Here is a 17,763-nt window from a genome sequence, read left to right as displayed (position 1 = left end):
TTTTGTTTGATAGATTGATTGATTGATTTTATTGATAAGATCATGTTGCTTTTCAGGTCTAAATAACATAAAAGCCTTCAAAGCACCTTGCATGAAATGATGAAAAAACACAATAAAAAGCAGAACAGAGTAACACACCGCAGCACCATCAGTAAGGAGACACACAAACAAACAAACACACACACACACACACACAAACCTTCTCGCAGACTTAAACTAGATGAAACTTTAAGAAAAAAGTATTAAGAACTCACCTACAGTTTAAAAGGGAAGGAGCCAATGGAAACTCTCTTGGGAAGGAGTTCCATAGCCTAGGTGCTGCAGTAGAAAAGGCCCTGTCTTGAATGCCAACCAGCCACACCTCCAGTGGAGGCAGGACACAGGGCAAGGCTTCTGATGTTGAAAACAGTTTTGGATGGTGGGGAAGGATAATATCATCTGGCCTTAGTTATCCATGCTCTGATAACTACCAGTATAGATTACTGCAGTGCACTCCACATGGGGCTGCCCTTAAAATGGTCTATAAGCTGCAGCTGGTGCAAAATGCAGCATCTCCAATTTTGAGAGCACTGCACTGGCTGCCAGTGAGCTACCGTGCCTAATTCAAGGTGTTGGTCCTAGTGTATGAGGCCTTAAATGACTTGGGACCCAAATACTTTAAGGAGCTCCTTTCTCCATACATCCCAGCTCACAATATACAATGGGGCGGGGGGCCTTCTTGCAGTACCAGCATGGAGGCCACCCACTTTTAGCACCACCTCCCAGAGAAGATCAGTCTCTCCTCTCCTGATCATGTGTCTGGGAAGAATTTGAAGTCTTTTCCCGTTGTTCAGGCCATTGGAAAGAGAGAGGTATTGTTAGGCACTGGAGTTTTATGACTGTTATTTAATTATTGTATACTGGATACTGTTTTGTTTGATTGTATGTTGTTAGCTGCCCTGGACATCCTTTTTGGGGAGAGGGATGTACGTATAGTAAATAAATCATATGGGCAGGAGGCGGTCCTTCAAACATCTTGAGGACTTTATAGGCAAGAATGGGAACTTGAAATTATTTCCAGTTTGTTTTTGGGAAGCAGTGTAAATGAAGCAAGGCCATGCATAGCATATAATGTGTAGTAATATACTATGTATAGCTTTGATCAACAGCTAGTTTTTCTGGAGGGCTGATTGGAGAAGGGGGTGAGAGCTAGTGGGCCTGTGCCACAACCTCGCCCTTTAAAGTTGGCTGTGTGATGTTCTGTTCCTGCACACAAAGTGCATTCTGTGCATTTCTCTAGCCTCCAGCTTGGCAATCGGAGAGCCAGGTATCCACCTCTCTCAGGGATGATAGAATGGAGCCAGAGGCCTTTTTCTTGACTCCTTAATGCATAGCACAGCTAGTTTGCGTGAAGGGGGATGTAAACTGTGGGCAGATCTACACTATATATCTAAAGCATATTCAGCATACATTTAGAGCACATGACCTGCCCCAAAGAATCCAGGGATCTGTCGTGTTCCCCTCCCAGAGCAACATTTCCCAGCATCCTTAGCAACCTTCAGTTCTCAGAATTCTTTGGAACAAAGGCATATGCTTTGAATGTGCATTAAATGTATGGTGTGGATGAGTATTGTGTCAGTTGAAACAACTGCCCTGGGTTGAATGTTTTGTTTTGTCACATTTTTATCCTGCCTTTCAACCAAATGGTGCTGAAGGCAGCTATCAGCAATCAGATATGCACGCACACTAAAAATGCAATAAAGCATCAAAAAATACAAAGTGAAAACAAGGTAGGTAAAAGACACCTGACACCAATTGCAAACATATTTACAGTGGCTGTAACAAGTCAGCTTGTGGGCCAAATGTCTTAATAAAAACATGTTTGCCCAGCTGCAGAAGATCATCAGAGACTTCCCTTTGGCAAGGAGTTTCAGAGCCTTGGAAGCAGCCACCAAGAAGGCCTTTTTTCTTGAACCATCAAATGCCCTTCAGATGTTGATGGCATAGAAAGAAGGGCCCCTCCCATAGACTTAAAACACAGGCATGCTCATGTGCAAAAATACACATAACCTGGTCCCAAATTTTGTAGGAGCAGTAGGCTAGAACCGGCATTACAAATTCTGTTTGGAAACAGACCTGAAGCACCCGGAGGATTGCAAGTTTCCCCATCCTTTGTTTAGAGGCAAAGTCCATCAGTGTCATAGGTGGTTATCTTCCTTTTCCCCTTTTTCTTCATCTTCATTAGACTTGACACATTCACAAGCCCTATTTTGCTGTCTGTCCTTCTGGTAACATTGAACCCAGTGTTAAGGCGTTTCAGGGAGCTTTCTCTGCTTTGCTTGATAAAGCAGCCGTTATCCCCACTTGTGCCGTTACAGCTGCGCCCTCTTGACAACTGATGTTGCCGCTCGTGGTCTCGACATTCCTCATGTGCAGCACGTCATACATTACCAGGTACCAAAATAAAATGTTCTTCTGTTCTCTGCTTGCAAATTATGTTACTCACTAATGGTTGGAAAAGCAGTGTCGATTTTCTGTTAAACTGAAGGCCAAAAGCTATCATGAGCCGTAATGCAGAAAGAGAAAGGGGGGCGAGGTGGATTGATTTAAATCAAGATGATTTCAATCATTGATTTAAGGTTGAATTAAATCAAATTTCCCATTGACTTCTTCATAAGTTTCCTAAACAAGGTACAGATCACTCACCAACCCAGGGGTGGGGAACCTTTTTGGCTCCGAGGGCCAGATCTTTATTTGCCCTCACCCTGCAGACCAGCTTTGACAGGTGGGCTGGCCAATCCACCTGTCAATCACATTACATTGTATGATTGATAGCTGGGCTGCCCCACCCACCTGTCAAAATCCCTTGCACTTGCAAAGCCTGCCTTGTGCTGATTCTTTCAAGCTCCAGGGATTTTTGGAGGGTGGGGACAGCTTCAAAAAACGCTGCAAAGCAAGCACATGTTTTTTCATTGTTGTGTGACAAAGTAGCCCCTGTGAGAGCTGGCAGGGGCAGCTGTGTCACACAGCGATAAAGGAAAAAACCAGAACTCTCTGCTGTCATTGCACGTCCAGCAAAAGCAACCATACCTGGGTTGGGTGTTTCATTTTGGTGTTTGAAAGACCACTCCGCACTGATCCTTTTCAGAGGTTAAAGGGATCAGTACAAGGTGGAATTTCCAAGAAGGTCTCAACTATCAGCTGATGTCAGTTGATAACTGTTTCAGTGGAACAGTTTGGGGAACATGGCTTCAGGGACCGTATGGGACCCTCTGAAGGACCATGACTGCCCAAAGGTTTTCCATCCCAGCCCTAATCCTTGGGGGGTTTTTTTAAGCTAAATGGGGCATTATTTACACTGCTGTTTTTCATTCTTAAAACTCTTCTTTTAAGAATTTTTTTTTCATTCTTAAGACCAAGCCGTGCATCTATTTGTTGCACTGTATACATCTTGAACGTTTCATTTTTGTTACCCATAGATGGAATGTTTTTAAAATACACCCACATAGGTTCTTATGACTAGTAGGCATAGCTATGACAGACATTCTGAATTAAGAGAATATAGGAACATGCACATTGGACCTCCTTTCCAGTGTTATACCTTTCTGCTTTACTCTCCCTTAGTCCAGCCTCGCCCTTACAGAAACAAAGCCTTTCTTTGTAACATTGTTCTAACTATGGCTTACCGTTAGGTGCAAACCCCAGCCCTCTGTTTCAAATTCTGTGACTTTTCTGTGCTTACACAGGATTGGAGAATGCACACTTAGCCCTGATTAAAGGGATTTCTCCTGAATTCAGGATCTCCATGAGGAAATGCACCCTGGCACACTGAAACAATGGGTGGTATTCAGTGCTAGTCCTACTCAGAGTAGACCTGTTGATGTTAATAGACATGACTGACGTAGGTCTATTCATGTCTGGGTCTACTCTGAGTAGTCTTAGTTGAATACAACCCAGTGTAATAATTGGTGTGAAATGGCTTACCGGGCAGGGTTATACATTGCTATTCTGTCTTTCTGTAATTCTGACCTGATCCCATAGAAGGGTTTAATCTCTTGCACTGTTGCAGGTTCCCCGCACTTCTGAGATCTATGTGCACAGAAGTGGCAGGACCGCCAGAGCTTCGAATGAGGGCCTGAGCTTGCTTCTGATTGGCCCAAACGACATGATGAATTTCAAAAGGATTTATAAGACACTGGAGAAGAATGAAGAGCTTCCTTTTTTTCCTGTTGAAACAAAATGTATGACGGCAATCAAGGTGAAATAGCTTTTACTTTTGAAAACAAAATGTTTGAGGTGTTCATCTTATTTTTAAACTTCTATGTTTTTCATAGTTGTTCAAGACTTTAGAGCCAATGCTTTTAACTCCCAATTTTGGAATTTGGTCATGTGTGTCTGTGAGGGGGAGAGAGAGATCTGTCTGCTGTAGTGGTTCTGTGATGGCTATACCTGAGCCAAGCTTGCTAGGATTTTTTGTTTAAAAGTTCAGTCAGAGTATAAAATGAAACAAAGAATTGTTTTTTTCACTTTTTTAAGCATGCCATTTCACTTTTTTAAGCATGCCATTCCTCCAAAGAACTTGGGAAAACCAAAGAAACAATTTTGTCATCATTTTATACAGTTTTCTACTTTGCAGTTTTTCAGTTAATTTCATGGTTTTGATAGGAAGGGATGATTCTCATTCAGCCAGAACTGGTGACATTAGATGAACTGCAGATAAATGTAGTAAATTTGATCTCAATCTGAACGTCCTGAAGTGACGTCTTTTGTCCTTCTAGTTTCCCATTTCTATGACTAATGAAAGTATGGAAAAATCACACGTGGTCAGTGCAATGTGGCATCTAACAAATGCTTTTTGGTCTGGCCTTTCCTTTTATCAAACGTGAGCTCCATCAAGTCAACCTTATAAATATGGCCATAAACATTAGTACTCTGCAAAAAAATTTACTTGCCTGCTAAGAGACTATTAGTTTGCATTTCCATGCTGTCTCCAGAGGATGGGAAACTGCCTTCTCTGTGACTAGCATAAGAACATGGATGACTGGCGTCTAGTGTTGTTGTTGTTTTAAAAAAAACTTCTAGCAAGTGGACTAACAGAGGAGAGACCTGAGTGATCTATCCCTGTTCCACCATCCCACTTGGCTTCTATACTGGTCATGCAAGAAGGGGTTTTCCCTCCTATGCAGCTAGCACAGAAACCAAGCAGACTTGCAGAGGAATGAACAGAGCAATCCATCCTTCCTCAAACATCCTGCTCGCTATCCTGCATTAAAGTCCTAGTCGCCTATGGTGAGTTGCTGACAGCTAGGTTGTATAAACTTGGATAACTGCTACTGCACTCTAGCAGAGCCAACATCCAGCTTTTTCAGTGCTCATCTCTCCTTTAAACCTCGGCAACCAGGGCCACAAGACCAGAAAAGAAGACATTATGTAGTTAGCAGTAGGGAAAAGAGGGAAGAAGAGAGCAGGAGTTACGTGGAGATATTAAAATTAAGCCTGTTTTTAATGAGCTTAGTTTTAAATAGCAAATTGCAGATAACGAATGATTTTCAGGATTAATTTTTCCTTTTTTTTCTGCTTTAAGAACTTCCAATTGATCATCACCCATCATTTCTGCTGCTTTAATAATGTAATCTCTTATTAAATATAGAATATAGGCATAGCTTGCGTGGATGAGACGATGGTGTCGGGTGGAAGGGTTTGGATTTGTTAGGCACTGGGGAACGTTTTGGGACAAGCCAGGCCTGTACAAAAGGGAGGGGCTCCACTTGAACCAGAATGGAACCAGACTGCTGGCACTTAAAATTAAAAAGGTGGCACAGCAGCTTTTAAACTGACTGAGGGGGGAAACCCGACAGGAGCTGAGGAAGGTCCTGTTCGGAATAAACCTCCCCCCTGGGATAAAGACCAAAGAAATGATGAAATTGTAAAAGGGGTAGGCCTAGAAGTAGGCATTGTGAGACCAGGGGCACAGGATATAAATTCAGAAGGGCAAAATTACCACAGGCCAAACCACAAGTGCCAAAGACACTTGAAGAGAGACACTGCTTACAAGTGCCTGTACGCCAATCCTAGGAGCCTCCGAACCATGATGGGAGAACTGGAGTGCTTGGTCTTAGAGGAGAGCAGTGATATAGTGAGCATAATGGAGACCTGGTGGAATGGAGGAAACCAGTGGAATACAGTTATCCCTGGATATAAACTATATAGGGAAGGATGTATTGGAGGCGGAGTCGCTCTATACGTGAAAGAAGGCATTGAATCCAGCAAGCTGGAAACCCCAAAAGAGGCAGACTCCTCCACAGAATCGTTGTGGGTAGTGATACCATGCCCCAGGAGGAATTTAATACTGGGAACAATCTATCATCCCCCTGATCAAAATGCTCAGGGAGACCTTGAGATGAGATATGAAATTGAGGAAGCATCCAAACTAGGAAATGTGGTAGCAATGGGTGACTTCAACTACCCCGACATAGACTGGCCGCATATGTGTTCCAGTCATGACAAAGAAGCAAAGTTTCTAGATATTCTAAATGACTATTCCCTAGACCAGTTGGTCATGGAACCGACCAGAGGGACGGCAACCCTGGACTTAATCTTCAATGGGGACCAGGACCTGGTGCGAGATGTAAGTGTTGTTGAACCGATTGGGAGCAGTGACCATAGTGCTATTAAATTAAACATACATGTAACTGGCCAATTGCCAAGAAAATCCAACACGGTCACATTTGACTTCAAAAGAGGAAACTTCACAAAAATGAGGGGATTGGTAAAAAGAAAGCTGAAAAACAAAGTCCAGAGGGTCACATCACTCGAAAATGCTTGGAAGTTGTTTAAAAACACTATATTAGAAGCTCAACTGGAGTGCATACCGCAGATCAGAAAAGGTACCGCCAGGGCCAAGAAGATGCCAGCATGGTTAACGAGCAAAGTCAAGAAAATATGTGACAATGGAAAAACTCTTAAGAGATGAGCCAGTGCATTTTGTAAAAAAAGAAGAGCAGAGATGTGACTTTACAACAATATTTCAGCAACATATTCAGAATTGATGGCAAGGACATATTTGTGATGGGGGAAATTCCCATCAGACTCTTGTTATATGACTATGGCTATGACAGCAAGATCATCATGGGATACTGATAATGGATGAACGGATACTGAAACCACTGGATTTAACAGGACTGTTGAAGATGGAAGATGGAATTAATATTGATAATGGAAGAATGGTTATGGAAATTATTGGACCTAACAGATTTGACGAGATGGATTAATTGATATGTTTATTTGGACTATGGCTATGACAACAAGATTATTATGGGATGCTGATAATGGAAGAATGGCTACTGACATTATTGGATTTAACAGGATTATTGAAGATGGAAGATGGAATTAATATAGATAATGGAAGAATGGCTATTGAAATTATTGGACCTAACAGATTTGAATCAGATGGATTAAGCGACATGTTTATTTGGAGAAAAATTGAAAGATATATCTCTCAAGGAATTGAAACCTCTCTTTGACTTTTTGTGGAAAGAATAAAGTAATGTTTATGAGATTTGATGATTAATTAAGATAACTACTGGAGGAAAGTGATTTTATAATATAATTTTAGAGACAGGATTGTTATATATTGTAGACCTATAACTGATCTGCGACAAATCGGAAGTCAACATTTTATTTTATTGTTTAATTGTTTTTGTTTTGTTTTGTTTTTTGTCTTTGAAAATTTGAATAAAAATTAATGATAAAAAAAGAAAGAAAAAGAAAGCTCTTAGAGGCAAAAAGTCTTCCTTCAGAAAATGGAAGTCTTGTCCAAATGAAGAAAATAAAAAAGAACACAAACTCTGGCAAAAGAAATGGAAGAAGACAATAAGGGATGCTAAAAAAGAATTTGAGGAGCACATTGCTAAGAACATAAAAACCAACAACAAAAAATTCTATAAATATGTTCAGAGCAGGAGACCATCTAGGGAGGCGATTGGACCCTTGGATGATAAGGGAGTCAAAGGCGTACTAAAGAACGATAAGGAGATTGTAGAGAAGCTAAATAAATTCTTTGCATCTGTCTTCACAGTGGAAGATATAGGGCAGATCCCTGAACCTGAACTCTATTTGCAGGAAGGGATTCTGAGGAACTGAGACAAATAGTGGTAACGAGAGAGGAAGTTCTAGACTTAATGGACAATATAAAAACTGACAAATCACCGGGCCCGGATGGCATCCACCTAAGAGTTCTCAAAGAACTCAAATGTGAAATTGCTGATCTGCTAACTAAAATATGTAACTTGTCCCTCGGGTCCTCCTCCGTGCCTGAGGACTGGAAAGTGGCAAATGTAACGCCAATCTTCAAAAAGGGATCCAGAGGGGATCCCGGAAATTACAGGCCAGTTAGCTTAACCTCTGTCCCTGGGAAACTGGTAGAAAGTATTATTAAAGCCAGATTAACTAAGCACATAGAAGAACAAGCCTTGCTGAAGCAGAGCCAGCATGGCTTCTGCAAGGGAAAGTCCTGTCTCAGTAACCTATTAGAATTCTTTGAGAGTGTCAACAAGCATATAGATAGAGGTGATCCAGTGGACATAGTGTACTTAGACTTTCAAAAAGCTTTTGACAAGGTACCTCACCAAAGACTTCTGAGGAAGCTTAGCAGTCATGGAATAAGAGGAGAGGTCCTCTTGTGGATAAGGGATTGGTTAAGAAGCAGAAAGCAGAGAGTAGGAATAAACGGACAATTCTCCCAATGGAGGGCTGTAGAAAGTGGAGTCCCTCAAGGATCGGTATTGGGACCTGTACTTTTCAACTTGTTCATTAATGACCTAGAATTAGGAGTGAGCAGTGAAGTGGCCAAGTTTGCTGACGACACTAAATTGTTCAGGGTTGTTAAAACAAAAAGGGATTGTGAAGAGCTTCAAAAAGACCTCTCCAAACTGAGTGAATGGGCGGAAAAATGGCAAATGCAATTCAATATAAACAAGTGTAAAATTTTGCATATTGGAGCAAAAAATCTGAATTTCACATATACGCTCATGGGGTCTGAACTGGCGGTGACTGACCAGGAGAGAGACCTCGGGGCTGTAGTGGACAGCACGATGAAAATGTCGACCCAGTGTGCGGCAGCTGCGAAAAAGGCAAATTCCATGCTAGCGATAATTAGGAAAGGTATTGAAAATAAAACAGCCGATATCATAATGCCGTTGTATAAATCTATGGTGCGGCCGCATTTGGAATACTGTGTACAGTTCTGGTCGCCTCATCTCAAAAAGGATATTATAGAGTTGGAAAAGGTTCAGAGGAGGGCAACCAGAATGATCAAGGGGATGGAGCAACTCCCTTACGAGGAAAGGTTGCAGCATTTGGGGCTTTTTAGTTTAGGGAAAAGGCGGGTCAGAGGAGACATGGTAGAAGTGTATAAAATTATGCATGGCATTGAGAAAGTGGATAGAGAAAAGTTCTTCTCCCTCTCTCATAATACTAGAACTCGTGGACATTCAAAGAAGCTGAATGTTGGAAGATTCAGGACAGACAAAAGGAGTACTTCTTTACTCAGCGCATAGTTAAACTATGGAATTTGCTCCCACAAGATGCAGTAATGGCCACCAGCTTGGATGGCTTTAAAAGAAGATTAGACAAATTCATGGAGGACAGGGCTATCAATGGCTACTAGCCATGATGGCTGTGCTCTGCCACCCTAGTCAGAGGCAGCATGCTTCTGAAAACCAGTTGCCGGAAGCCTCAGGAGGGGAGAGTGTTCTTGCACTCTGGTCCTGCTTGCGGGCTTCCCCCAGGCACCTGGTTGGCCACTGTGAGAACAGGATGCTGGACTAGATGGGCCACTGGCCTGATCCAGCAGGCTCTTCTTATGTTGTTATAGCTAAATCTGCATGTCCCATATCCAGACTTACATGGGCCTTTCTTCCTTGTATACACTTTAAGCTGTTATTTTCAGTACATTGTCAGATCTTTGTTTTCATCTCAAATGTTCATATAACAGGACTGTTTAATACACATCTTGAAAGGCAAAAGACTTTATGAATTGGTCTGGTGGTTCTGATATAACTTTTATTTAATGGACCATAATCCTCTTCCTTGCATTGCTTTGCAAAGGAACAAGTCTCCTTTGGGAGGAAGGGCAGGATATGAATTTAATTTAATAAATGAAAATATCTTCTGTTTCTCTCACATTTTTCCTGTTTTAAATGCTAAGTAACTTGAAGTAGGCTCTATTTTGTTTGTTTCTATCTGTTTTGGGGTGATAGCTTGTTCCATCCCAAATGTTCAGGATGACTAAATAAGAGTAAACAGCTGTTTACCAATGTTTGTTTGTTGCAGTTAAACAAAAGTCCAATTAAACCACCAAAACATATTATTATTATTATTATTATTATTATACCGCCCGACTAGCAATAGCTCTCTGGGCGCTGAACACAAGAAATACAATAAAATACACAGTATGATACAACAAGGACATATAAAAATAAACAATCTAAAATCAATTACAACAAATTTAAAATTAAGTTAGCTTAAATTAAAATTAAATTAAGATTAAAATTAAAATGAGAATGCCTCGGAAAAGAGGAAGGTTTTAACTTGGCGCCGAAAGGATAACAATGTCGGCGCCAAGTGCACCTCCTCGGGGAGACTATTCCACAGTTCGGGGGCCACCACTGAGAAGGCCCTAGATCTTGTCATCACCCTCCAGGCCTCTCTGTGAGTCGGAACCCAGAGGAGGGCCTTCGTAGTAGAACGTAGTGTACGGGCCGGTTCGTATCGGGAGAGGCGTTCCAACAGGTATCATGGTCCCGCGCCGTATAGGGCTTTATAGGTTAATACCAACACTTTGAATCTGGCCCGGAAGCATATTGGTAGAAATGTGTAAACCCACAGGATTCTGTTTGGCTGAGTTATGCTGCCCCAAACTCTTTAAGGCAAACTTGTTTATCACTGTGTCTCACGTGGCAGATAACTAACTGTTGTCAGTGGGAAAGCTTTTCTAATTCGGAAGTGTTTGTTCCCCCCCTCCTGCTTTTTAGGTCTACCAATGTAGCATGCAGGAGCTAAGTTCAGTGTACTTGGAGCCTCTCCGTTTTGGCTTAACAACAGTCCTGCAAGGTAGATTAGTCTGAGAGATTAGACCATGACTTCTTCAAGGTCACCCAGTGAGCTTTGCAACTGAGTGGCAATTTAAACCCAAGTCCCCCCTGATCCCAAGCCCACAACCCTTTTGTGGGACAGTAATGTTTGTAGACTGAGGTTCAAGAGTGGCTTTGTGAACCATCACCTTGAATTCTGTACAGAATGATACTGGCAAGGCTAGGCCTTTTTCCTGTGAATGCACAGGATCAAGGGTTCTTGATTTCCCACTTTATCCGTATCTACTCAGAGTCGTATGTTGAACGCTAGTTCACCTAAGCTCACAGTAGTCCAACAGCAGTTGTCAAAAAGTGGGTGGATCAATAGAGACCCCACCCAAAGATTTGTGGGTCTTGGGAGGTACCAGAGGCTTTCAAATTGGGAGCCAGACAGCAGAATATTCTTCTAAAATATGCTATTTATTCATACCTCATATATTACTGAACACTAAAATAGGATCATTCAGAACATGGAATTCCCGATCTCTATGTATGGATGTGAAAGCTGGACAGTGAAAAAAGCAGATAAGAGAAAAATCAACTCATTTGAAATGTGGTGTTGGAGGAGAGCTTTGCGCATACCATGGACTGAGAAAAAGACAAATAATTGGGTGTTAGAACAAATTGAACCAAACTCACTAGAAGCTAAAATGATGAAACTGTGGTTATCATACTTTGGACACATCATGAGAAGACTGATTCACTAGAAAAGACAATAATGCTGGGAAAAACAGAGGGGAGTAGAAAAAGAGGAAGGCCAAACAAGAGACGGATTGATTCCATAAAGGAAGCCACAGACTTGAACTTACAAGATCTGAACAGGGTGGTTCACGACAGATGCTCTTGGAGGTCGCTGATTCATAGGGTCGCCATAAGTCGTAGTCGACTTGAAGGCACATAACCAACAACATTCATACCTTGCACACTACAACTATTAAAATGCATTAGCCATCATAGCAGAAACAGAAAATAAGAGAATTAGGTTACAATAGATGTAAGGACAGAGTTAAACACTCAAAGTCGTGTTACAGAGCCAAAGTTACAAAGTACATGGAAATACATGTCAAAATGCATCCCACCCATCTGATGACATAGATGGAATCGTTATTCCTGCAGGCCTTCTTCAACCCACCAAAGACAGAGATGAGAGCTGTGCCTAAAATGGCTTGGCTTTTTATACACTTTCTTATCAGAGAAGGGGCGTTTTCCTATGGCCGTATCAGCTGCTGTCTCTCTGTGCCGCCTGCTAGAAACTGCAAGTGTGACCAGTTAAACCTTTTGACAACAGCTAGTTATCTTAACCAGTCAACTTAACCAGATATGCTCCCTGGTGGTTCTGGCTGCACTGTCTCTCTCAGACCGACCAACAGACAGAATGCCATCAATGGTGTTGGCAGCTGCTTAAAATGTTATCAGTGTTGACGATTTGCTCTGAGCATTTGCCTATCTTCCCAGACATAATATCTCTCAGTACTCCACTACAAAACTCTCGTAAAGACTCACTGCTTTACACACGAAGGGTGGGCAAATAAATCCTTGCAAAGAACTTTTTGCAGTCTAGCAATATACATACTGTAAAATAAGCAGACTATGGAAGCGATTACAGCAATAATAAGCACATTTTGAGCTTATATGGGGATATTGTGGGAGAAAAACCTCCCCCCTCTGCATACCACATCATCTTTAACCCCCTCTGTCTCCTTTAATCACCTTTTTTAAAAGTATAGAACCCCAACCTTCTTATGTATGTATTTATCTAAAGTGTGTATAGGCTACTTTTGCATAAGCTTACCAAAGATCTGGTGCAGGCATTCTGAATATACCCCCAAATTGCACCAGCCTCCATCCAGCTATCTGTCCATCTACAATATAGGTTGGTGGGCAGGCAGAGCTGGATTGGGACCATGGGGGGCTTTAAACTCCCTGCTCTGTGCCTTCTGTTTACAATGGAAGAAAATTTCCAATTAGCGCTAATGTGGCTCAGAGAGAGACACACACGCACAGACCTGTGCAATCTATTTGTTAAAGAAAAAGTTACTGTGGAAGGTCAAACCACGTGAACAACTGTCACATCGTTTGGTCCTAATAATTGCCTTTCTGTATCTGCTGCTTTGAGTGCCCACATTCTGTCTCTGTGTAACACACAAAGCTGATGGCCGAAAAATCCCATTGTGCTTCATTGCAGGAGCGGGTGAACTTGGCAAGACAGATTGAGAAGATGGAATATTTCAACAGCCGTGCAAAGCACCACAACTCTTGGCTCCAGCAAGCTGCAGAAGCACTTGAGCTTGATTTGGATGATAATGAGCTAATAGGCAAGTAGGAGTGTGTGTGTTTGGACTTGGGAAGGAGGAGACACCCAGGAAGATGTTAATGAGGGACATATCTACTGGGTGGAGCAGTGAATATAGAGTGCTCTCGTGCAAGAGAGCATGGACTGGACAGCATCTGGTCATGGACTGTTATCTTTATTGAACATTCACCTGCTTTGGAATATCTATATGTTCCAGACATTTATATACCTCTTAAACATTTGCATTTCTCAACAGTGTATATAAAAACAAACCGTACATAAAATGAAGCAATAAAATCATCACAAAGACAAACACTATCAAATCAAATCAAATCAAATTTTATTATGCGGTCATAGACCCACAATACAAGTGATTAAGCAGTCAATTAAACAAACAAGATTAAAACCAAATACATTATTAACGATAATAATTTAGCAAGAGACCACGGTAGTACAGATTGGCCTTTTCCATAAAGTCTGAGCTACATAGAGAAACTTTGCAACCAATTCAGTTAGTTAAAACACTATCTTAAAATGCCTGCTGGAATTTTTTAAAGGTAGTGTGTATGTTTGGGGGTAAGGCACAAACTTCATTCAAACTCAGCAAGAGTGGTTACAACTAGGACCAGTTCAGACATTACAAACCTCACCAGCGCAGACAAGCAATCTCATCTTTTAATACTTCCCAAAGTATGGTGCATGTGGATTTCAGCTGTAGCAACTGTTCGTGAACTTTTGAGCTTCACAATGTGCTGTACAGATCATAGAAGGAGTTGAAATGGGCATTCGTGGGCTCATGGCTTGTGTGTGACTTTGTGTCACAATTTCACATTCTTTTGCCTTATACTGAGACCATATATCTGCCCATCTAGCCTAGTACTTTCTACTCTGGCTGGCAGCAGCTCCTGAAGGTCTTAGGCAATGGGCTTTCCAGGCACATCTTTTAACTAGAGATCCTGCAGATAGAGCTTGCAAAACATGTGCTTTACTCCTGAGCTGTGGGCTTGCTTGAGTGAAGGAAGTGCTCAGACATAACATCTGATCCATCCTAGAGATATAAGGATTTGAACCTAGGATAGCATACTTGGTGAGATACTCACCCTTTCCCATATATATTTATTTAGTCAGGGGTAGAGGACCAATGGCCAACAAATGTAAGTGGACTCCAACTTCCATCAGCCCCAGCCAGCATGGCTAATCATCAGGAATAATGGGAGTTGTAGTCCAACAGCATCTGGAGGGCCACAGATTCCCCATCTCTGCCTTAAGAGCACCCTAGGTACTTACATTGGCAATCTTGGTTATATTTAGTAATTCAAAATATTGCCTCAGTCAGGATGAGCAGGCTTGTGGATTCTATTTTGTTTTTCACTAGAATCTCCAAGATCCACCAACCAGAGTTGGGTGCAAAACTGGTAGCCCAAGGAACAGAGCCAATAACCTATTATACCCTACAAGCCATTCAGTGGGATCACCTGTGTGTACAAGTACAAATCAATATTGGAGTAACTTAACAGATCAGGGATTCCAAACGAAAACTGGGCAGCAGAGATGCACAAAGATTGGGTCAGAGATGCCCAATTTATACGCATACCACAAGTAAGGAACATGGAGGCTGAGACAGAAGCAAGTGGTACAAGGCTGACCATGGCAAATAATTTTGTTTTACCTGCTATCATTTAATTATTGACATCCTTACTGATCTACTGCAAATCATCCAGCCATCTGCCAGTAGATTTCTATCTACCTTCTGCCTGCCCCTGGCTTGAAGTACAGAGCTTTGGGAACTGCTTTTGATGATTTCTGCTGTGTGTTTTTTTTCTGTGTGTGTCTACAGGAGGTCAGCCCAACGAGCAAGAAGAGAGTGAGAAACAGAAGATGCTAAAGGAGATGAAGAAGCATCTGAAACGCTTGCTCTCTCAGCCAGTATTTAAAAACCTTATGAAGACCAAATACCCAACCCAGTCTGGGAAACTACTGGTGTCTGATGTTTCAGGGGAGTGTTCCCAGTCTGCATTGGGCGTCATGTCAAAAGCACAAGTGAAGAAAATCAAGATGAAACCACGACAAAATGTAGACAAGCTAAATAACTGACAGGACATTTGGGATGCGACATAAGGGACCCTTAATTCTCCCCATCTTAGTCACTGGGAGTTTTTATGCACACGCCTGTACTGGAATGCTTGCTGCTTCCTCTCCTGTTGCTTCTCTCAAATTGGTCCAAGTACATGTAAAAACATCTGGTTCTTCCTGGTGCTGAGTTTACCTTACTTGCAAGTGATGTCCCTGCATCTTTTGTGTTTTATTTGAAACACATCATCAGAAAGAACCAAGTGAGTGGAAATGTTTGGATATGATGGGGTTGGCATAGAAGCAACTGCAGAGATGGTAGTGAGCCCTTAGATACAGGTGCAAATAAAAGGTGTGTGTGTGACAGAGAGAGACAGCTGTGTATCTTTTTACCAACTGCTGTTCCTCATTTAAATTGTGGGCCACTGCATTAAAATTTCTAAAGAGAGCCCTTTTATTATTTGTAACTCTTTAAATTTTATGTTAGCATTTGATGCTTCAAACTGCGGCAGCAGTCGAGCTTATTGGAGAAAGAACAAACTAAAACATGGCAGGGGAAATCAGAGTGTGCCCTATATAAAATAGAGAATGCTTCCTGATTTGTTTTTCTTAAACTTGTCCAGTTGAAGCCTTCATTAAAATATTTGTGAAACTTTTTAAGCATTTTTTGTTGCACCCAAAGCACATAAAACAAGATTAGAGCAGGCAATAAGATAACAGAAACATTTTCAACAGACAGGGTTTTATCCAATGGTTGCATGAGCAGGAGGCAGCTCATATAGCTCATTTCCCACTGTTCAGGAGTGTCCTCAGATCCTTTGGCATGGGTGTGTGTGTGTTTTTTAAGGAGTGGTACAGAGGACTACAAGGAGATAGAGGGAAGAGAACGATCAGAGTGGGAAAAGGCAGCAACCACATGGTTTTGTCGATGTGTTTGAAAACAAATTCCATTTTCAGAATTCACTGCCTTCAACAACTTAAAAACGTCACACGAGATCGGTTGGAAGAAGTTCTGTATATATCTCATTTACATCGGAAAATTACTGACTTGGAAAACAGGAGGGTAGGAGAATAAGCACGACTATCCTACTTTGACAATCTTTTAAAGATCATTTGGTTACATCTATGCTCTGCCACTCACAAAGTTGGAATAGTTTACCAAAATGTGTCAGATTACAACTGCTAGTTGTCTGTGTGGAAAGATATGCTTCTCTCAGAGGAGGAGGAGGAGGAGGATTTTGTGTTAGTTGGCTGCCCTGGAGGCTCTTTGAAGTCATATTCAGTGGGGTACTAATCTTAAAATAGTGATGGAATTAATTCATGATTCACAAGGATATTTATTCATTCATTATTAATCACCTTCCACATACTTCCGTATCTCAATGCAATATACAAGGAACTAGCCAACAATGGTGTGGACAGCAAATGTAACAGAACAATCTCATGCTGATTCCCTGTTTATTCTTCCCTCCGCTTCCCACCCTTTCCCCTATAGTTTCCCACGTCAAATTTTAAATTGTGAGCTCTTTGCGGCAAGGACTCATTCCCTTATATTACCATGCTTGGCAATATTGTTGGTTTTGTAGTATTAGTAGTAATAATAATACATTCATCTGCTTGTCAAGCTGGCAGCATTGACCTGTACGGCCACAGTGTTGTGTTAACATTTGGGGGAGGAGGGTGTTCATAGAAAAAATTGCAATGTCATTTCCCATTTTAAAAAAGTATTCTGAGTTATTCTGATCAGCTCTATGTGCATACAAACTGATCATCTTCTAATACAGTGTGGCAACACCTACTGTTTGGAACACCCTGCACATTAATATTAGGCAGGCGCCCTCACTGTATTTGGGGGCAGTGGACATGCTAAAATCATTTAAGTTTCAGCAAGCCTCCCCAGGCATGTAATTTTAACATGCATTTTTTTTTTTAGAAATAATGGTTTTAAATTGGTTGCTTTCATTTATACCTTGATTTTTAAAAATTGTCAACTTGTTTTTAATATGTTCTTTTATCTCTATTTTAATAAATATTTTATATTATTGTGTGTAAACCACTTAGAGCAGCGATTCCGAAACTCCCCCTCCCATGGACCCCTTAAAAATTGCTGAGGGTCTTGATTAACCACATAATAAATTTTCTGCCTGTAATAGCAATTGCAGATCCACAGAATTCCAACTGTAATACAATAAAATGTAAGAAATGAAAGAAGACAATTAAGAATCATTATGGATATTCAGTGTGACGGATGTGCCATCTGCCACCTTCAGCTGCAAATCCAAAGCCATG

The 17,763-nt window shown here is 41.4% G+C and overlaps 1 protein-coding gene across 4 annotated transcripts in view; it reads left to right on the top strand.

Annotated features, from left to right (window-relative positions):
- The window catches only part of DDX24 (DEAD-box helicase 24), a 56,468-nt gene extending 38,952 nt beyond the window's left edge, over positions 1 to 17,516 (top strand). For all 4 annotated transcript variants that reach the window (XM_061612036.1, XM_061612037.1, XM_061612039.1 and 1 more), the window contains 4 exons: positions 2,358 to 2,433; positions 4,049 to 4,237; positions 13,297 to 13,426; positions 15,242 to 17,516. In XM_061612036.1, the coding sequence (XP_061468020.1) occupies positions 2,358 to 2,433; positions 4,049 to 4,237; positions 13,297 to 13,426; positions 15,242 to 15,498 (652 nt within the window). In that variant the 3' untranslated portion in view covers positions 15,499 to 17,516. The remainder of the gene's footprint in view (positions 1 to 2,357; positions 2,434 to 4,048; positions 4,238 to 13,296; positions 13,427 to 15,241) is intronic.
- Positions 17,517 to 17,763: the final 247 nt, after the last annotated feature.

This window comes from Rhineura floridana, chromosome 2 (genome assembly GCF_030035675.1).
Source record: "Rhineura floridana isolate rRhiFlo1 chromosome 2, rRhiFlo1.hap2, whole genome shotgun sequence".
Taxonomy (NCBI): Eukaryota; Metazoa; Chordata; class Lepidosauria; order Squamata; family Rhineuridae; genus Rhineura; species Rhineura floridana.
The sequence above is the reverse complement of the archived record's forward strand: the minus strand, read 5'-3'. Positions and strand labels throughout refer to the sequence as shown.